Source organism: Tasmannia lanceolata, unplaced genomic scaffold, assembly GCF_043159265.1.
Source record: "Tasmannia lanceolata isolate RefF3 unplaced genomic scaffold, GAP_Taslan_0.1 ptg000006l, whole genome shotgun sequence".
Lineage (NCBI taxonomy): Eukaryota > Viridiplantae > Streptophyta > Magnoliopsida > Canellales > Winteraceae > Tasmannia > Tasmannia lanceolata.
In genome coordinates this window covers 19673836-19694933 of record NW_027518683.1, presented here as the reverse complement: position 1 = coordinate 19694933, position 21098 = coordinate 19673836, and the positions used below count along the sequence as shown (strand labels likewise).

The 21098-nt window shown below is 42.3% G+C and overlaps 2 protein-coding genes across 3 annotated transcripts; both read left to right on the top strand.

The window, feature by feature from the left end:
* The first annotated feature begins 2338 nt into the window (after window positions 1-2338).
* On the top strand, window positions 2339-14221 carry LOC143880032 (aldo-keto reductase family 4 member C10-like). Of its 2 annotated transcripts, none has more exons than XM_077382793.1 (7): window positions 2339-2591; window positions 10024-10074; window positions 11355-11431; window positions 11564-11645; window positions 13037-13291; window positions 13401-13649; window positions 13898-14221. In XM_077382793.1, the coding sequence occupies exons 1-7, from the start codon at window positions 2472-2474 to the stop codon at window positions 13979-13981; spliced, it is 918 nt and encodes a 305-aa protein (XP_077238908.1). In that variant the 5' UTR covers window positions 2339-2471; the 3' UTR covers window positions 13982-14221. The 2 variants fall into 2 exon arrangements, with proteins under 2 accessions (XP_077238908.1, XP_077238906.1); XM_077382791.1 differs by having other exon boundaries at window positions 2344-2591; window positions 13016-13291.
* A 2399-nt stretch (window positions 14222-16620) lies between these two features.
* Window positions 16621-19696, top strand: LOC143878800 (NADPH-dependent aldo-keto reductase, chloroplastic-like). Its single transcript, XM_077381032.1, has 6 exons — window positions 16621-16691; window positions 16829-16903; window positions 17008-17017; window positions 18458-18733; window positions 18842-19090; window positions 19357-19696. The coding sequence occupies exons 1-6, from the start codon at window positions 16621-16623 to the stop codon at window positions 19438-19440; spliced, it is 765 nt and encodes a 254-aa protein (XP_077237147.1). The 3' UTR covers window positions 19441-19696.
* Window positions 19697-21098: the final 1402 nt, after the last annotated feature.

Sequence of the window (21098 nt, the reverse complement as noted above, 5' to 3'; positions counted from 1 at the left end):
TATGGAAATAATTTTGGGGGCACAACCTATTTAGGCTGTGGTGTGGACGGTTTGGATCATCCTATGGTGTGGACTATATCGTACTTTTAATAAAATGAGAGTGCCCTCATCAAAATACAGTAGTGTTGATAACATTTCCCTAGAAAAAATTTCCAATAAAAACAATAAAAAATCTTTCTAAGGAAGAATATTTTCCACCGAAAATCTTTTTCCACATCCAAACGTGCCCTAAACGAATTAGAGGATTTTATCTGAATAGTCATTGATTTGTAAGGGTGTCAATTTTGGCTCGAGCTCGGCTCGGCTCGTTAAGGCTCGTTAAGAATTTAACATATTTAAATATATATATATATATATATATATATATATATATATATATATATATATATATATTAATATATACACTAAAGGGTTATCCAGGGACTGAAAGGGGGAGGCAAATTATGTCACTTCATTTTTGAAACCCCATTTGTTACTTGGACCACCCCCATAGTGTAAAAAAAAGTAGTCAAATGACACTATATAGGGCTGTCCAGGGAAGATGAGGGGTGTGAACTTAATATAACCTGAGCTCGGTAAGGCTCGCGAGCCTGGCCGAGCCTGACCGAGCCGAGCCTGGTTCGAGCCCGAGCCCGAGCCCGAGCCCGAGCCGAGCCGAGATTGGCAACGAGATAAGAAATGTGATTCCATTGACCCTTGCATAAGAGATTGCCTAGATCAGAAGATTGATCATTGTAGGAATAGAGCATTTTCAACGGATGGATCATGACAATCGTGAAACACCATGAATCTAATCATTATGGCTAGAGGTAAGATCATTTTCCTCATTAAGATTTAATTGAAATATAACATCTAGCGCTATGTTTTTCTAATACACTGATTTGTAGAGGTCCGGCCCACGATAAGCCTTGCATGCTCACTTGTGGCGTTAATCTCAAGTTGTTGCATTCCCTTCTTTGGTTTCTCCTTTTCAAAATTTTAAGTTGTAAAAAATTTCCGTACTCGACGGCTATAATTCGGTTATTACCCCCGCGCATAGAAAATAACCTTTTTTTTATTGGTAAAAAAATAACCTTTTCCCATTGATTGGTTTGCTTAACACGACTTTCGCCGCGGGGATTTTTTTTATTCTTGGGACTTTTGTAGGATTTCCTCACGTTTGGTTGGTGGGCCCAAAATAATCCCAGGAACGAAAATAACCCCGCACGAAACCCCAGGAAGGAAAAAAAATACTCCCAGGAACCAAAAATAAGCTTGAGAAGATTTTTTTTCTTTCTTCCCAACAGTTCAAACAACCAAACAAAGCTGTCCCCCCGTAGTCCGGTCAACCAAACATGGGCTTTTTATTTTACCGGGATACTTCTAGGACTTTTTTTCCCCCACTAATCTCTTTGGATTTTTTTTCTCCCACATAAATCCCAGGAAAAAAAAAAAAAAAAAAAACCGGCAACCAAACAGAAAGGAAAATCTCCGCTAAACACACAAACCTTTAGGTGCCGTTTGGATACGCGGATTTTAGAATCCGGGATTTCTTCAGAATTGTAGCTAAGAGACAAGAGAAGAAATGGACCAGCCGTCATTTTTGACTCATTTTTGACTTCTCGCCTTTCTTTCCGTCAGCAACAGAGTAACAGATCTTCCCATATTTGCAGGTTTTAGAAATCTTAGGATGCAGGAAGATTTTTAAACCCTGAATTTCTTGCTTCAAATCCAAGAAACGCTATTAGGGCAGCATGCAGCAGCTTGATCATGAACCCTCTTTTACACGGCCGTTTGGATACGTGAATTTTAGAATCCAGGTTTTTATTTTGGAAGCATTGTAAAAGAGGGGCGACAAATAAGAAAATGACGGACGATCTGCTTTTTTAAAATCTTGGATATCAATTATTTTCTTTGATACTAAGTAAGAAATCCAAGTTATAGAAATCTCTCCCCCCCAACTTGAAATTTCTAAAACCTAGAAACACGGGATGATCTCCTACTCTCTCCTTCCACGAAAAGAGGGGCGAGAAATCAGATAGTCAGCTATCCAGAATTTTGAGGAAATTCGGGATTTTAAAAATCTTTGTATCCATTGATTTTATTTATTCATTTATTGTGCACATGGATGTTTATTTGTGTTGGGATGAAAACCATGTAGGCTGCCTCATGTTCCCTTCATCCCTTGTAGGACCCAAATATGCGTTTTACCCTTAAAAGTGATTTTTCTGCTTAATTGTTCCTCAAGATATCTTTCTGGTGACGGGGCTGTGTAGAGGGCCCACTTCCCCGAATCGTGGAGAGCGACTCGCAGATAAAATTATCTCTTCTCCCCCTCTCCAAGTCTTCGATTCCTTTTCACTCTTTTCCTGCGTGGTCATTTTTTCTTTGTTATATACTGTTGCTGTTGAAATCTATGCTTCCTCTTCTTTTATTAGGGCAAGCGTGAAATTTTCTTTGTATTCTGCAGTTAGGGGGTGTCGAGATCGAAAATGGGGGAGGAAATTCGATATTTCGAGTTGAACAACGGAGCGAGAATTCCATCCGTCGGTTTAGGGACCTCGCAGGCACCTCCGACCGTCATCGGAGATGCTGTAATCGCCGCCGTCAAGGTAGTTTTCGTATCCTCAATCTCATAGCCTTTCTTATTTTCTTTGCTTTCTTTCTCTCTTTTTTTTTTTTAAAAAAAAATTCATTTTGATTTTTACTTGAATGTATGATTTTCCTCTATGATTGAGTTGCAGAAGCTCTACTATCTGCAACCGATAGTTGAAGAAATGCGATATTCTCTGTTTTTAAATCTAACGTGCTTTGATTTTCAATCTGATGTGCTCTGTAGGCATTTATTTGAATATTCGAGATTATGTGGTTGTGATCTTCACTGATTTAGAGTGGGATTTGCTTCTGATTACTCATTTCCTAAGTGATGGCGCCAGAATCCGTGCTCGAGCGGGAATGGGGCATGATAAGTCCACCTTCTGTCGGGGCTCGGCTTGTGACCCGCGCTCACGGGCAAAAGGTGAAGGACCACCCGGAGTTGGAACACCAGGAGAACCCTTCGACACTCAAGTCAGACCGAGGCGTAAGGAAAGGAGAGTTGAACCAGAGGGGGTGGGGGGAGAGTTCTCCCTGCTGAGTTCTGGAAGGTGAAGGGATCTTGGAGAGTCCCTTTGGAGTGTCTCGTGATGCCTGACCTTTGAGTGGGGGGTTCCCTTTGTAATGGGGGTTCCGAGTTCCTAGGCATGATGTTACGGTGACGTGGCACCATGTATATCTAGGACTGGCAATCGGGATGGGCAAGCTCGAAGCCCGCTAAAAGCCCGCCCATAATTAAAATGAAAACCAGCCAAACCAAGCTTGGTCAAAAGTTGAACCCCGAACTCTAATTTAGGCTGAGCTTGATCAAGGGTTGTCCGGCCCGTTATAGGCCCGGGCCCGATAATATATTTACTATATAATTATTTTGGATTTTTTATGCCCTTAAAAATAACAGTAGATATTAATTAAATAGGTACTTAAACACTCTCTGTTACTCTTTATGATATTACATGGTTTTCTAGTTCAACACTTAAACATGAATACGTTCAACAGGTTTTTTTTGGATGGAATGTTCAATAGGTTTTTGGTTGTTAACTTGTCTTTGAGCTGGTACCTGGTCTCCTTACACTGTGCTTGCCTTATAGTCTTTTCTCGTGCAGAAAATAAGAGGTGATGGGCAAGCCCGAACTCGGCTCGAAGCCCGTTGTGGAGTTTGGGCAAGCAAATTTTCTAATTTAGTCAAGCCCGAACTCGGCTCGTAGTCCGTTGTATAGACATGGGCTGAGCTTGAGCACCTCAGGCCCGCCCAAGCTCGGCCCGATTGACAGTCCTATGTATTTCGCTGGAGATGGCGGCATTACAAACCATACGTGTACGGTCCTAGAAGGTGATGCGACATATGGCTGCTGAGTGTCACTTCATATGATGACAGCTTGGCGGTTGGCAGATTATAGGATCTTGTATGGTGGAGGCGGGATCTGATACGATCACTAGAGATGATACTATGTGCCTGGAGGGATCTTGCATGACAAGGTGGTTCTTGGGGAGGTGATGCCATGTGCCCGGAGGGCTTCCACTCGGCAAGAACTGGAGGACGGGGACTCGGCCGGAGTCACTCAGTCCTGGGTCTTCCTATTGAGAACCGGCTGCTGGGGCCTAGTTCACGGTGTTACGGGGACTCGGGCCAGAGTCACTCAGTCCTGGGTCTTCCTATCGAGAACCGGCTGCCGGGGCCTAGTTCACGGTGTTACGGGGACTTGGGCCGGAGTCACTCAGTCCTAGGTCTTCCTATCGAGAACCGGCTCCCGGGGCCTAGTTCACGGTGTTACTCATATCATCTATTCCTTCCGATTGGGATACACGTATGCATATCTCGAGTTCCCCTTTTTACCCCCAACATATAGGTCCCCCACTTCTTCTAGTCGGTACGAGACGGAGAAGTAGTGTAGATATCTGTGGGGCAATCATATTGCTTCAGAGGGTAAGATGGTCTTGTTTGATGAGGGAAAATGCTTTGGTTTCAGTCGATCAGTAAAAGAGAGATCATGAATCGAGGCGGCACAATTATTGCTCCCGCTCGATTCCGATGTAGGATGAAGCAGTTGCATGCGGAGATGATCGTGCGTGGGAGTTGGCGCTTTATATCACTGGGAATGGCACATCCATGTTGATGTTATGGAGAAATGATAGGGGGATTCCCATGGCGTGATCATGGCCGTGAATCCGAAAGGTCGCAACCCCCACCGTGAATGCGGTCAGTCACACTTTAAACGGTGTGGAGTAGTTTATAAAAGGAGCCTTCTTGCGTGGATTTTTGGTGAGCCAGTGCAATGTGTAACCCTTCAACTTTTTCCTCCCCTATGAGTGGGGTTTTCTCTTTTGCGCCCAACAATCATGTTGGTAAGGGTGGGACGGAGATGGAGTTCCAAGAACTCATATTTGTGTTTGGGGGCCATCGTCCCTGGTTTGCAATTGTCGTTCACCTTGTGTTTTGACCGTGTTGGAGAGTCGTCTTGTGTCTCGACCGTGAGGTCAACACACGATTGGAATTCACGGTGCCCCCTTGTGGATCCACCTCTGAGGGTAGTATATCTGATGCTACCACCAGTGGTTTGGGGAGTTAGGGCGGGGGTGTCATCCTCGCATGTCCAGGATTGTAAAAATCCTTCGGCAAGGGACCCGGTAGAGGAAGGCGAAGACGGAGCAAAGAGGATGGAATGGTGGAACCGGAAGTGCTAGCAGTGGGATGCTCGCATCGCAACGACAGAGGTCTTTAGCACATGTTTCATTGTTCTGTTTCTCTATTTCAGTGTACTTCCGCGCCTCACGCCTCGACTGTGGTGTTTCTTTTCTCTGTATGTAACGGCGAAGAGCCATACTTGTAAAATCTTGAAAGAATGTATAAAGTTTTCTTTTTGCATGTTGCATTTCTATGCTGTTGTTTCGCGCTTGGCTTGCTTGTTTTGCCTGTCGAAGCATGTACCCCCGAGTGTCAATACTCTTAAGATGACAAGGCAAGGGTAGCATGACCGGTCAACTTAATGAGGATGTGAGAGCTAGCTAGAGCCAAGGCGTTTTTGGAGTGTGAGTTTCCGTTTGTGGTGAATCACTGTTTGCTGGGCATTCATCATTTCTAAGCCAATCCCTTAGGATCTCCGGGTACCAGCCCTTTGGAGTGTTCCGGGTAGGTGAGGATGTTTGCATCTAGGTTGCAGAGCTTGCACTTAGGAGTGGTGTTGATGATGTATGGCTATTACGCGGGATGATCCAGCTCAAGAAATCTTCGAAGCACTTGACTAGTCCGCGCGATATTGCCCTCGACTAGACCGTGAGGCTAGAACACTTGTCTAACCCACAAGATATAGGGCTTATCTAGGCTGTGAGGCTGGATTACTCGTCTAGTCCGCGAGATATTGTACTTGACTAGGCCGCGAGGCTGTCCTTTGGAGAAGTCCATGAAGCGCTCGACTAGTTCACGAGATGTTGCGCTCGACTAGACCGCGATGCTAGAGCACTTGTCTAGCCCGCGAGATATTGCGCTGAACTACCCCGCGAGGCTGTCCCTTGGAGAAGTCCATGAAGTGTCTCACTAGTTCGCGAGATATTGCACTCGACTAGACTGCGAGGCTGGAGCACTTGACTAGACTACGAGGCTGGAGCACTCATCTAGCCTGCGAGATATTGTGCTCGTCTAGGCCGCAGAGCTATCCCTTGGAGAAGTCCTCAAAGCGCTTGACTAGTCCGCTAGATATTGCGCTCGACTAGATAGCGTGGTTAGAGCACTCGACTAGGTCGCGAGGCTGTCCATTCGAGAAGTCCACGAAGCACTTGACTAGTCCGCCAGATATTGTGCTCGACTAGACAGTGAGGTTGGAGCACTCGTCTAGCCCGCAAGATATTGCGCTTGTCTAGGCCATGAGGATGTCGTTGGTTAAGCCAGCAAGACGATTTGAAGCCCGCTTTGTCAGGGAGAGGATGTAACCGGTAAGAAGACCGACTTGTCCGGCGAGGAGGCGACGCATTGAGCACGTGTTGAGGCCCTCTTGACACGGAGAGGATGCAATCGTCAAGGGGATCGACACATCTAGCGAGGATGTTACGCGTTGTGTGCATGTTGAGGCCCTCTAGACGCGGAGAGGATGCAACCGCCAACAGGTCAACTCATCCGGCAGGAGACTACACACTGAGCTTGTGTTGATGCCCTCCCAACGCGGAGAGGATTCAATTGCCAAAGGGATCGACTCATCAGGCGAGGCGGCTGCGCGTTGAGCGCTTGTTGAGGCCCACTCGACGTAGAGAGGATGCAATCGTCAAAGGGATCGACTCATCCGGTGAGGTGGCATCATGTTGAGCGTGTGTTGAGGCCCTCCTGATGTGAAGAGAATGCAACCATCAAAGGGATCAACTTTTCCGTCAAGGAGGCTACGCGTTGAGCTCGTGTTGAGGCCCTCTCGATGCGGAGAGGATTCAACCACCAAATGGATCGATTAATCAAGCGAGGAGGCTACTCTTTGGGTGAGAGTTGGGGCCCTCCCGACGTGGAGAGAATGCAACCACCAAAGGGATCGACTTTTCTAGCAAGGAGGCTACGCGTTGAGCGCGTGTTGAGGCCCCCTTGACGCGGAGATGATGCAATTGCCAAAGGAGGCACAGGGATGGCGCCTCTTTGATGTGTACTATGATCCGTCCCCAGGTCAACTTCGTAGGACGAGGGTGCCTCCGGCAGCGACGGTCGAGCTGGAGCCCCGCACATTGGGTCGCTCAGGTAAGCGCAGTAAGAGCCGCATACTAATAAGGAGGTTAGTCCGCGATGTATTCACGGAGGAATCCATGTTGAATGAGCTCCTCGATGTGGTACTTAAAGAAGCGACAATTTTCGGTGCCGTGGTTGTAACCCAGTGTAAGTGGCAGAATTTGCTCTTGTCAACCCTCTTGCCTTCGGACCACAGTTGCTCTTTATAGCCTCCCGGGATATATGCTACTACATGGTCTCTAGCGAAGTTTTATGTGGGGCGTTCTCTCCACACCTCGGCTTGGGGTCTCTGACGTAGATGGGGGTTGGTCTTTCTCAGCAAGCCGGCCTGCTTGGCTACCCTCCGAAATGGGTCGACATTATATCACCTGTGTTGCCGGGAGGGTGATCTCGCTAGGCTCTTCCTCGACTCAGGACCATGGAAACGTTTCGGCCGAAATATTTCGATTTCGGTGGAAAACGAAACGAAATTCACAGTGAGTCGGAAAAGTACCAAACTTCGCCGAAACGTTTCGGAAATTTCGGCCGAAGGAAATTTTGGTGAAACGTTTCGGTGTAGTACAAAATTTCGGTGAAACGTTTCGGAAATTTCGGTGAAATTTTTACAAGATTTCGTCCGAAATTTCGTACCGAAACCGAAACGTTTCGGTTTCGCTGATGACCGGAACCGAGATTTAAAACCTTGCTCGGGACGAGCGTCGCGGACGCACATTCCTCATAACTGACAAAGGTGTTTACCTGAGCAGCCAAATCATTCATATTTCAATTGGGTTTCCTTTGTAAGGATTGTAGAAGTGGTGAAGAAGGTTTCAGGCCTCCTTGGAAGGCAAATGTTGCCATTTCAGTATCCAAAGGTCCTTGTATTTTATTGGTGGAGATAGCTCTTTAGGGACTCACCCTTTTGTTGCTTAAGGGTGGCTAGGGAGGATGGAGGTCCCCAGTATCCACGAGTAGCATCAAAGAAGGCGTCCATTTGCTCACCGAGCTGTTTAAAATAACTTGGTGGATTTTGCCGGGAGCGTGATGGATCAAACTCGCGCCACCCCTTCCAAGGTGGAAGGAAAGACCCGGCACATGACGACGTCTTCCTCGGCCTCGTGAAACATGATGGCCGCGAATGCATCCATGTATTCCCTCAAATCTGTAGAACTGTCATAAGGAGCAAATAGCGGTAACTGAAGATTTTTCAGAATCGGTACGCCAGTTATCTCCACCTTAAAGGGGAGATCATGCTCATGGTGACAGTCACTAGCCATCTTTGCTCTCTGAGGTAGTGGTGGCGTGTTCAATGTTAATGGCCCTCCTCTTTACTTCACAAAAGGGACAACTCTCAATGAGAGCACCAATCGATGGTGCCCGAATCCGTGCTTGATAGGTCCGCCTTCTGAATGGCAGGGCATAGATGAAAGGTTAGGGACCACCCGGAGTCGGAACTCCAGGGGAACCCTTCGACACTCAAGTCAGACAGAGGCATCAGGAAAGGAGAGTTGAACCGGAGAGAGAGAGAGGCGAGAGATCACAACGAGCCTTTCGAATGGCAGGGCTCGACTTGTGACCTGCGCTCATAGACAAAAGGTTAGGGACCACCCGAAGTCGGAACTCCGGGTCCCTTCGACACTCAAGTCAGACAGAGGCATCAGGAAAGGCGAGTTGAACTGGAGAGAGAGAGAGAGAGAGAGAGAGAGAGAGAGAGAGAGATCACCACGGATGGAGAGTGAACACTTGCACCTGGGGTTGTGTTCCAGAGAGAGGGAAGGAGTTCTCCTTGCTGAGTTCCGGAAGGTGAAGTGATATTGGAGAGTCCATTTGGAGTGTCAAGTGATGCTTGACCTTTGAGTGGGGGTTCCCTTATAATGGAGGTTCCGAGTCCCTAGGCGCGATGTTATGGTGACGTGGCACCGTGTATATCGCTTGAGATGCTGGTGTTACAGGCCATGCGTGTACGATCCTGGAAGGTGATGCGGCACATGGCTGCTGAGTGCTGCTCCAGATGATGACAGCTTGGCGCTTGTCAGATTACAGGTTCTTGTACGGGGGATTTGATACGACCACTGGAAATGGCAGTGCGGGATGGTGACATGACAAGGTCGTTCTTGGGGAGGTGATGCCATGCGCCCAGAGGGCTCCCGCTCGGCGAGAAGTGCATGACGGGGACTCAAGCTGTAGTCACTTGGTTCTAGTCTTCCTGTTGAGGGCCGGCTTCTGGAGCCTAGTTCATGGTGTTACTCATATCTTCTATTCCTCCTGATTGGGACATGTGTAGGCATATCTTGAGTTCCCGTTTTTACCCCCAACACTAAGAATACTCAGTTCGTCAACTGTGGAAGTCCGTTACAACCTTCATGATTTGTGATTCGTTGCGATGTTGTTTGCTGTCTTTGTGATGATTTATGTGGTTTTGGCTTATATTATGTGAAAAAGTATGAAAAACGGACCAGAAGATGTGAAGGATTGACAACCTAGTAAGAAACAATAAGATTTACAAAGGACACACTGGATCACTTTTTGGCAAGTTGGATATTATGAAACTTTTGCCTTTCTTGTGGCTATAAAATCACGAAAACATCCATTTGAAAATAAACAAAATCATGAAAACATCTGCCTTTGTCTGGTATGTTTTGGCAGACTTCAAAGATCTATTCTTAATTTGAAATGATAATATCACTTTTCTATGCTTGTTCTTGACCCAAATCAAAGTGGCACATATTTTGAAAATGAAGACTCTAACCCACTCTACTTACATGTCAATGCAGGCTGGCTACAGGCATATCGATTGTGCTCCAATATATGGAAATGAAAAAGAGGTAACTGCAGTGATTTGGCTAGTTCATTTTTTTTTTCTTTTAGAATTTTTTTTAAAAGGCCCATGACTCAATTTCTTAATTTTATGACCCGGCCCGACTTGTGACTCGTAAGAGTTTTTGACAGGAACAAAAATTTAGTTGAAAAAAATATAATTATATATCAAAAGATGAAGCATGTAAAAAAATATAATCTAATAGCCAAAAATATAAATAACTATATGCTTGTATCTTGAATGCACAAAAGTAATTAAGTTCTAAGTTCCAACTTCCAAGCTTTCAACCATCAAAACAAGAATGCCCAGGCCTAGCAACGCGACTCGACTCGACTCTTAAGAGGCTTATTTTTCAAGTTGACTCCCAATGACTCGTTCAAGTCACCAAACGACTCGGATGAGTTTTCAACATAGGCGAGTCGCCCATGCGACTTGCCTCGAAAGCCCATCGACTCGATTCGAGAGTTGACTCGTACGACTCGTAAGAGTTTGACAATCTACGAGTAACCTAGGCGACTCGCCTTCGAAGCTCAGCGACTCGACTCAACTCGGGAGTTGACTTGTACGTCTCAACAGTTTGACAACTATGACCAAGACAAACATAAAATAAAAAAAATAAAACCACTTGGTTTAGCTTCACTACAATAGGAAAACAGTTACAAACAATGTCCTGTCCATCCTCTCACCAATGAACCGAACATGATGAAATGAAATCTACTGTTCTTTTAAGAAAGATCAAAGATGATCTCTATATGATTTTCTTACTTTTGTACCTTTTAGTATTCCTTTTAAAAAAAAAAATAGTATTCCTTTTTATCATTATGTCAATCCTGCCTAAGCAGGGTGAGCCTTGGCTCAATGGTAAGGTTGCTCCATTGTGACCTGATGGTCGCGGGTTCGAGTAACGGAAACAGCCTCGCAGCAAAGCAGGGGTAAGGCTGCGTACATCTAGCCTTCCCCAGACCCTGCAATGGCAGGAGCCTCGTGCACTGGGCCGCCTTTTTTTTTTTTTTTTTATATCAATCCTGCCTAAGCTTCATTGAGAACCTCCACATCCCTGCTCTCCAATGCCTGCTCTCACATTATGGGAACATTATGCCTGTCATAGTTTGGAAAACTATAGTATGTCTAGTGTGGTTCTGTGTGCATATGTGATGCATGAATTTGTTTGAACTCATCCAGAGACTTGGTCACTTATTTGAGAAAAGACGTGTGGTGCGTTGATTAAGGTATCTGCTTCATCTCACAGTTTTCCTTCATTTAATCTAGTTTTTGCTGTAATTGTAGATTGGTATGGCTTTGAATAAGCTGTTTGAAGGTGGTGTAGTGAAGCGCGAGGATTTGTGGATTACCTCCAAGCTCTGGTTGGTTTTACTTCTTTGTCCGAGTACTAAAACATTCGAGGCACTTGGAGTGTGCTGGTCACATGTTGGATTTTTTTTTTTACATATCCATCCATTTTCTTCTATATAAACAACGAAAAGTGAATTTTGCAGGTGTAGTCATCCTGAAGATGTGCCTGTGTTATTCGATATAACTTTGCAAGCGCTGCAGCTTGACTACGTAGACCTGTACCTTGTATGTTCTTCTTGTTTCAATGTTAAATTGTGTACTTGGCAGATCATATCTTAGTTAATTGTGTTTATTATACTTATAGGTTTATCCTTTACACTTTGTAGTATAATTATCGTATGCTCTAGGTTATTATCTTTTGGTGTTACGGGGTTCTCTGGTTTATATGATGGATGCACATATTTTTCCACGGAAAATATGAACGGGTAAAACTACAAGTCTGGCCACTGGTTCATTAACCCAAACTATTAATCTGTTAGGCTCTGTGTAGGCCATGCACGAACATCCACTCACATTTGATCATTCTAAGCCTCTAATTGGTAAAGGCTTTCTTGATGAATACATACCATTGCTTTATTATTATCTCACCTTCCAAATTGGAGGGTTAGAATCCTCCAATGGGGGTGGATTTTGCCTCTTGGCACATCCATAGCAAGTCCTATGAAATAAATTGTTTGTATAATTGAGTAAGTGGTGCCCACTTGTACTTTTGCCAGCTCATATTTTTCCTTGGAAAAATATGCACATTCATCATATAATATATATTTTTTGGAAAGGCATTCATCACATAATCTTATGCTTATAATTATAAAAAATTGTAGTGTGAAATTTGAAGCACAACCATGATTTGAAGGTTGTGATGCTCAATCCCTAAGTACTGTGGAACATGGTTTTGGTACCCCAACATTTACTCCATAAGGTTTACTATGGGTTATATGTTTCACTCCTATGTTTTACTATTGAAGTTCTGGGGTATGTTTCGAGTCTTGTACAGTTCGTGAATTGTTTCATTTGTGAAGAAGATGACAGCAATTTCTCACACTAATAATGTCATCTGTAAATTGTGGAAGAAATCCATGTCAGTTGGCATTACCTCTAGTGTTTTCCTCATTGGCAAAACATGCCCGTAGCCCCAATATGTGAATGTTATGATTTCAGGATTGCACTATTCATGAATTGACGGATGGCAAGACGGGCCTTTAAGCTTGAAATTAGATCCAAGCAATATATCATCACAGCCATGATTTTAAATGACATCCGAGCTCCCTGTTTGACAATGGCACTCCACACTTTATTTACCACTTTTCAGATTGGCTATTGAGAGCATCTTAGGAAATACACCACTCTTTAAAAGTAATTAGAAAGTGTGCAGATTGGAGTGCCATTATTGAAACAAGGGAGTGAGGATATGAACTCTTCTCTCTCTCTCTCTCTCTCTCTCTCTATATATATATATATATATATATATATATATATATATATATTAGTCTTTATTTCTAAAATTCTAATTAGTATTTAGTTTACTTTAGTTTTATGGAAATTACAGTTAAGTCATGTTATTCCGCTGTAACTAACTAGCTGCTGGATCCCTAAAGATCCATGGGCCCTTTGCGAAGAAAAAGGATATGCCTGGCTTCAACCCTGAGTGCTTTGGTCCACTTGACATACCCGCTACATGGAGAGAAATGGAGAAACTTTATGATTCTAGAAAGGCTCGCACCATTGGTGTGAGCAATTTTTCTTCCAAGAAAGTGGAGGATTTGCTGAAAGTTGCACGTGTGCCTCCTGCTGTCGACCAGGTGGAATGCCACCCTGGTTGGCAGCAGAGCAAACTCCGCGAATTCTGTCAATCGAAGGGAATTCACCTGACTGTGAGTTTTCAAATCATTAGATTGCTCATTTTCTATTTCATATCAATTTATGATTTGTACTTGAATAATTGCATGCATGTTATGATTGATGTAATGGGTTTTTTTGTAGGCTTATTCCCCACTAGGTTCTCCAGGCAGAAATTGGATCAAGAGTGATGTCCTTAGCAACCCTGTTCTGAATATGGTTGCAGAGAAACTGGGAAAGACACCGGGACAAGTTGCTATTCATTGGGGCCTTCAAATGGGTCAGAGTGTAGTGCCTAAGAGCACAAATGAAGCGAGGATGAAGGAAAATTTTGATGTTTTTGATTGGTCTATCCCTAATGACATATTTGCGAAGTTCTCTGAAATCAAACAGGCAAGTGTATCTTTTCTTCAACATTAATCCTTTCCTTCTAACCCAACATAAATATTTTTCTTCCTTAGACTGCTTATCATTACCTATTAATTTGATTTCATTGTCTTGTTATCTGGTTGATTTTCTTCCTTAGAAATCAGTTACTAAATATATATGGATTCAATACTTACAATGGAATGTATGCGAGGAGCTTTCGCAGTTGCTGCCTTCAAGACATCTAATACTCATTTTATGTTATAATGATGCAGAGAAGGCTATTCGATGGTCAGTTTCTTGTTCATGAACTTGGTCCTTACAAAAGCATAGAAGAACTTTGGGATGGTGAAATCTAAGCAGGCGTCCAATCTGGTGTTCCCTTTCATAAGTTTCGGTTTCTCATACGTGCTTAGTGTCTCAGAAGAGGTTGAAGTTTTGTGAACACACATGTTCTAGTTCACTGTTTTACATTTGAACTCCTACAGCTTTTGAAGTCTTATTTTGAACACATTTTCAATGTCGTTGTTTTAAATTTAAACTACTAAAGCTTTGAACTCTTATATTTCTAACGAACAAATATACCTCAAGTGCAGTCACGCGTAGGGCTGGCAATTTCACCCGAAAAAGCGGGGATCCGCCCCGCCCCGCCCCGTTTGGGGAGGGGATTCCCCGATTTGAAAGGGGAAGGGGAAGGGGAAGGGGATTGAGGGGAAGGGGAAGGGGATGGAGTTGTCCCCGACCCGCCCCGACCCGCCCCGCTACTCTTTAAGTCAAGTTGAAAATTATAAGCATTTCCCCCCATGCCGTTAACCTATGTCTTGCTTCATCTCATCTTTGTAATGTTGCTCAGCAAGTATTCCTTGTTCACAGTACACTATATTTGAGGAACTGGATTTCATAAGAATGATACACCTCTTCCTTATGGTCAGATAACCATAAGATAACATTCGTCTTGGCAGCTTATTAGAGAGGTACAAAAATCATCTTGTGTCTAAGATGAGAAGCCCTTTTCACCCTTAATGCTGCTAATTTCTATAACATGTAGATGCTGTATGACTATTCAGCAAGCAATACTCACATCTAGTGCTTTTAGAGGTTGAGTTTCCTCAAATTATCTCATTTTTTCTCCATTTTGTCCTACTCTATTATTCTTCTTCTTCTTTATTTTCTATTTTGATATCATAAAACCTTAAAACAAAGTAGTAATTACAGTTAGATAATAACAATTAGGACAAGGATACTCAATTTCTCCAAACAAAAATCAAGAAACCTAAACAGATAACAAAAAAAAAGGTAATCAGAAAGATTAATACCAGAAAGCGGAGTAATTAGAAAATCCAGAAGAAGAAACCATGGCCCCGATCGAAGCCGCTGCGAAAATACACTGCCCTATCCTTAGAAGAAGCCCTGTGACCGTACCAGGCCCTCCAATCAAGCTCTTCATTTCCTCTCCTTCCAAGGGCCTTTCCTCAAAACGGAAAGCCCTAAGAAGAACAATTAGATTTCAAACCCTAATCATCCCAATCTCTTGCCCTTTTTCCCCAATTCAAATACTGATTTTGAATAGGAAAGAAGACCAATTTTTTTACAGCGTTCTAATCAATATCTAAAGATTCAGATCCTTTGACAGAATCAAAATCTGACCTAGGTTATTTTAAAACCCTAGAAATTCTCAGCGATGAAGGAAGACTGAGCAAAAAAAATTTCTTTTTTTTCTTTTTTTTTGACAGATCACGTATTCAAGGGCGAGGAGAGAGCTAAGAACAGTGACGAGGTCTTAGAAAAGGAATTGCACTAGTAATAAGAGAGAGGGGCCACGCAGAAAGTCACTTTTACTATCAATGGTAAAAAGCTGCTTTTTTGGGTCCTACAACAAAGGGGGCATAATGGTGGGTGTAAATGAAATCAAGAGCACACATGATCTCAGTCCCAATTTCGAATGTGTATCTCATGTGTGTGATAAAGGATTACAAAATCAACGGTTTAGATTTATTTGGAAGAACTCTAAATAAGCTTAGAGGGCGAGCCTTGGCACAACATTAAGGTTGCTCCATTGTGACCTGGTGGTCACCGATTCGAGTCACGAAAACAGCCTCTCTGCCAAAGCAGGGGTAAGGCTGGGTACATTTAACCCTCCCTAGACCCTGCAATGGAGAGACGGACCCTCTAGGCTGCCCTTTTTTCAAACTCTGAATAAGCTTGCCGGACTAAATACGGATTGCGTAAGCAAAAGGAAAGGTCCAATAAATGCTTAGGAAAGTGTAAAAGAAACTTCCTTTTTTGTATTTTCTTTAGGGCTCCTCATATTATAATTCAATATGGGCCCTAGACGATTGGACGGTTAGGATAGTTTAGGCATCCAACATCCAAAGCATCCATTTGATGTTTATAAAATGAGAAAGAGGTAATTAACTACAGTGATTTGAGTAGTTCATTATTTATGTTTATAAAATTTTAGAAAAAAACAAAGGAAATGGCCAAGCTGTTCGTACTAAGATAAACATAAAATTAAAAAAAGAATGAAACTACTTAGTTTAGCTCGACTACAATAGCAAAACAATTGCGACTGGTGTCCTGTCCATCCTCTCACCAGTGAACTGATCTTAGGCTTTGCATCCTGACTAACATGATGAAATTATTTGCGTATTCTTTAAGAAAGATCGAAGATCATCTCTATATAATTTTCTTACTCGTGTACCTTTTAGTATTCCTTTTTAAAACATTAAGTTATGTCAATCCTGCCTAACCTTCCTTGAGAACCTCAACATCCCTTCTCCCTCTTTATGGGGGCATTATACTTGTCATAGTTTGGAAAACAAAAGTATGTCTAGCGTGGTTGCGTGTGCATATGTGATGCATGAATTTGTTTGATCTCTTCCGGAGACTTTGGTCACTTTTATTTGCGAAAAAAGATGCTGTGAGTTGATTGAGTTATCTGCTTCATTTCACAGTTTTCCTTCATTTAATCTTGTTTTTGCTTTAATAGTAGATTGGTATGGCTTTGAAGAAGCTGTTTGAAGATGGTGTAGTGAAACGTGAGGATTTGTGGATTACCTCCAAAATCTGGTTGGTTTTACTTCTTTGTTTGAGTAGTAAAACATTAGATCGGCACTAGGAGTATGTTGTTCACCGTTTGGATTAATTTTTTTTTTATAGATCCATCCATTTTCTTCTATATAAACAACGAAAATCTAATTTTGCAGGTGTAATTATCCTGAAGATGTGTCTGTGGTATTGGATATAACTTTGCAAGATCTGCAGCTTGACTACGTAGACCTGTACCTCATATGTTTTTGTTTCAATGTTAAATTGTGTACTTGGCAGATTATTTTTAGTTAATTGTGTTTATTATGCTTATAGGTTTATCCTTTACACTTTGTAGTATAGTTATAGTATGCTCTAGGTTATTATATATGAGAAAACGGTTTCTACACACAAGTGTAGATAAGTTATCTACACACTAGCTTAAAATACAGTGGAGGGCATATTGTTTGGGTGATCCAAACCATTCATTTGATTGGCCCTCACATAGATAGGGTGTCCACAAAAAATCAGTCCGATAGGATCATCCCAACCCTACGATTTGTGGAGGTAAAATGGACGTATAAACCCTCACAAATCTGTCCATTTTTTGCCTCCACGGTTCGAAGGGTTAGGATGATCCTATGGAGCTGATTTTTTGTGGACACCCTATCTATGTGAGGGTCAATCAAATGAATGGTTTGGATCACCCAAACAATGTGGGCCTCCACTGTAGTTTAAGCTAGTGTGTAGAAACCGTTTTCTCATTATATATATTGATTGATTATAGTCATTATTTGGCATCCTCTAGTGTCTTTCAGTTTTACAGTGTTCTTTGGTTTATATGATGGATTGAAATATTGTTCCACGGAAAATATGAACGGATAAAACTACAAGTCTGGCCAGTGGTTCAATGACCCAAACCATTAATCTGCTAGGCCTTGCTCTGGATAGGCCATGCACGGACATCCAGGGGCGGAGGCACATATAGCGTGGGGGTGGCCACAGCCCCCCCAATGACTTGCAAAATCCCTTTGGCATCCCTACTCCCTAGCCCAATGCTCTGCCCCGCGGACATCCACTCCCATTTGATCATTCTAAGCCTCCAATTTGTAGACGCTTCCTTGATGAATACAGACAGTTGCTTTTTTATTTTCTCACCTTCCATCTAGTGCTGCAAATTGGAGGGTTAGAATCACCCAATGGGGGTGAATTTTGCCCCAGGGCCCATCCATAGCAAGTGCTAGGAAATAAATGGTCTGGATAGGTGAGCAAGTGGCATCCACATTTACTTTTGCTGCCTGATCATGGTCTTCAATAGAAAAATATGCTCATTCATCATATAATCTTATTCTTTTAACAATTAAAAATTGTGATGCTCAATCTCTAAGTACCGTGGAACATGGTTCTGGTGTACCGACATTTACCTAGAGCATACTATAACTATACCAACAGCTCATGTTGAGGGAGACAGAGAAGGAAGGGGGTACTTCCTAGTGGAGGGGAGAGGTTGAGGAGCAAAGAGGGTGAAGGAAACTGCCAGATCTGTGGATTTTCAATTTCTTATTTCCACAGCAAATTTAGAAATCTGATTTTTTTTCACTGTCAGCTGCTGAATTAGAAATCCAAGAATTTGATCCGATCCAAATTACAATGCAAAAAGGGCTGCCAAATTTGAGAAATCCAAATCAAAATCTTCTCAGCATCCAAACGGGCCCTTAGTATTTAGTTTTTAGATCTTTGGTTTTATGGAAATTACAGTTAAGTAATGTTATTCCACAGTAACTAACTTTGCTGCTAAATCCCTAAAGGTCCATTGGCCCTTAGCAAAGAAAAAGGATATACCTGGCTTCACCCCTGACTGCTTTGCTGCACTTGACATACCTGCTACATGGAGAGAAATGGAGAAAATTTATGATTCTGGCAAGGCTCACGCCATTGGTGTGAGCAATTTTTCTTCAAAGAAATTGGAGGATTTGCTTAAAGTTGCACGTGTGCCTCCTGCTATCAACCAGGTGGAATCCCACCCTGTTTGGAATCAGAGCAAACTCCGCGAATTCTGTCAATCTAAGGGAATTCACTTAACTGTAAGTTTTCAAATCATTAGGTTGCTGATTTTCTATTTCATGTCAATTTATGATTTATATTTGAATGGTTGCATATGTGTTATGATTCATGTAATGGGTTTTTTGTAGGCTTATTCCCCATTAGGTTCTCCAGGCACAATATGGATCAAGAGCGATGTCCTTAGCAATCCTGTTCTGGATATGGTTGCAGAGAAATTGGGAAAGACACCGGGACAAGTTGCTCTTCGTTGGGGCCTTCAAATGGGCCAGAGTGTTGTGCCTAAAAGCACAAATGAAGCAAGAATAAAGGAAAATTTTGATATATTTGATTGGTCCATCCCTGATGACTTATTTGCGAAGTTCTCAGAAATCAAACAGGTAAGTGTATCGTTTCTTCAACATCAACCCTTTACTTCTAACCCAATATAAATATTTTTCTTTCTTAGACTGCTTATCATTGTCGAATGCCGATAAATTTGATTTCCTTGGCTTGTTATCCAGTTGATTTAAATCTGGGTTGGCTGTTGAAATTAGTTATTAGGTATATATGAATACAATACTTACAGTGGAATGTAGGTAAGGCGCTTCTGTATCTGCTCTCTTCAAGACATCTAATAATCTTTCTATGTTATCTAATGATGCAGAGAAGGCTAATTGAAGGTCAGTTTCTTATTCATGAACTTGGTCCTTACAAAAGCGTCGAAGAACTATGGGATGGTGAAATCTAAGTACTCGTACAATGATGAAATCTAAGTAGGCGTACAAGCTGTAGTTGCATTCGTAAGTTTCTGTTTCTCATATGTGCTTCAGAATCTCAGAAGAGGTTGAATTTGTCTGAACACACATGTTCAATGTTACTGTTTTACATTTGAACTACCATAGCTTTTGAAATCTGTTCTTTTAACTCATAAAGTTCAGTGTCACTGTTCTACATTTGAACTGCTAAGGCTTTTGAAGTCTTGTCAATAGATTGGAGCTGGAATATACTCCCGAAACCAGCCATTTTAACTTTTTGTTTTATGATGATTGATAGAGCCAAGGCCGCCCTACATAAAGAGCCAGAAAAGGGCCCCTGATTGGATCCATGTCATCAAGTGCAACTGAATTTTATTTTCTCAACTGATTTTAAAAAGGTTACAGAAAATGACTTTCATAAGGAGTATAGTCAGTTAAATTTTTTTTCTTTTATCCATTTTACCCCTAGTTCTAGATACTTAGAAATCCCTAAAATCTCTCATTTGACAGCCTAAAAATCTCGCTTATGAAGGCAACATCTCTTGCAAGATTGTATATGGAGTAAGCCCGTAAGCGTATAGTCTATTATTTTTCAAAAAGTATTGTGCGTGTCACACTGTGGGATGATGCGAACCGTCCATTTGATGGGCCCACCGTAGTATGATCCAACCATTCATTTGATGGGCACACTGTTCTATGATCCAACCATCCATTTGAAGGGCAACGATGTAAATAGGATGTGGCCCAAAAATCACTTCCATAAGATAATCCCAACCCTCTGATCTATTGAGGAACTGCATATTATGGAAACTGCTATAGATCTGACGGTTGGGATCATCCTATGGAAGTGATTTTTGGGCCACAATCTATTTAAGTTGTGGCTCATCAAATGGATGGTTTGGATCATACAACGGTGTGCCCATCAAATGGACGGTTAGATCATACTATGGTGTGCCCATCAAATGGACGGTTTGGATCATCCAAGGGTAGTGGTACGTAGTATTATTTTCTTTTTCTTTTTCTTTTTGAATAATAATGGTCTTTTCGAGCTTACACCATGTCGCCATCTTGCCTTTATAAGTAAGAGAGAGAGAGAGAGAGAGAGAGATTTTAAAAGGATTTAATTTTGCTTTAATGATGGAGAGATTTTAGGGATTTCTAAGGGTAATATAATGAAGGGTATAATGGGTAAAAGAAAAAACAAAAAGCTATTTTTAGCTCAAAAGTCAAAATTGTATCACTGGTAATTATGAAAATTTTGAGGGGATTCTTGGTAGATATGTTTTAATCTAGGGAGTTTTTAGTAGTTTTCCCTTAAAATTTTTGAAAATTTAATGATGAGAAACAAACAATAGAAAAAGGGAAATGTTTTCAGCACTACTGTATTTTGATGAGGACACTCCTCACTTTATTAAAAGTACGGTATGGCCCGCACCATAGGATGATCCAATCCGTCCACTAGATGGGTCACAATCGAAATAGGTTGTGCCCAAAAAATCATTTCCATAGCTTGATCCTACGCTTCCGATCTGAATGTTAGATGGTTGATCCTAAACCTCTATAGATCGTAGGGTTATGATCAACCTATGGAAATAATTTTGGGGGCACAACCTATTTAGGCTGTGGTGTGGACGGTTTGGATCATCCTATG

Coding starts and splice junctions, on each gene's coding strand:
- LOC143880032 (XM_077382791.1), top strand. CDS start 2,472: ATGGGGGAGGAAATTCGATATTTCGAGTTGAACAACGGAGCGAGAATT. Junction 2,592..10,023: donor CTGTAATCGCCGCCGTCAAG/GTAGTTTTCGTA, acceptor ATGTCAATGCAG/GCTGGCTACAGGCATATCGA. Junction 13,292..13,400: donor CGAAGGGAATTCACCTGACT/GTGAGTTTTCAA, acceptor GTTTTTTTGTAG/GCTTATTCCCCACTAGGTTC.
- LOC143878800 (XM_077381032.1), top strand. CDS start 16,621: ATGGCTTTGAAGAAGCTGTTTGAAGATGGTGTAGTGAAACGTGAGGAT. Junction 16,692..16,828: donor TGGATTACCTCCAAAATCTG/GTTGGTTTTACT, acceptor CTAATTTTGCAG/GTGTAATTATCCTGAAGATG. Junction 19,091..19,356: donor AGTTCTCAGAAATCAAACAG/GTAAGTGTATCG, acceptor CTAATGATGCAG/AGAAGGCTAATTGAAGGTCA.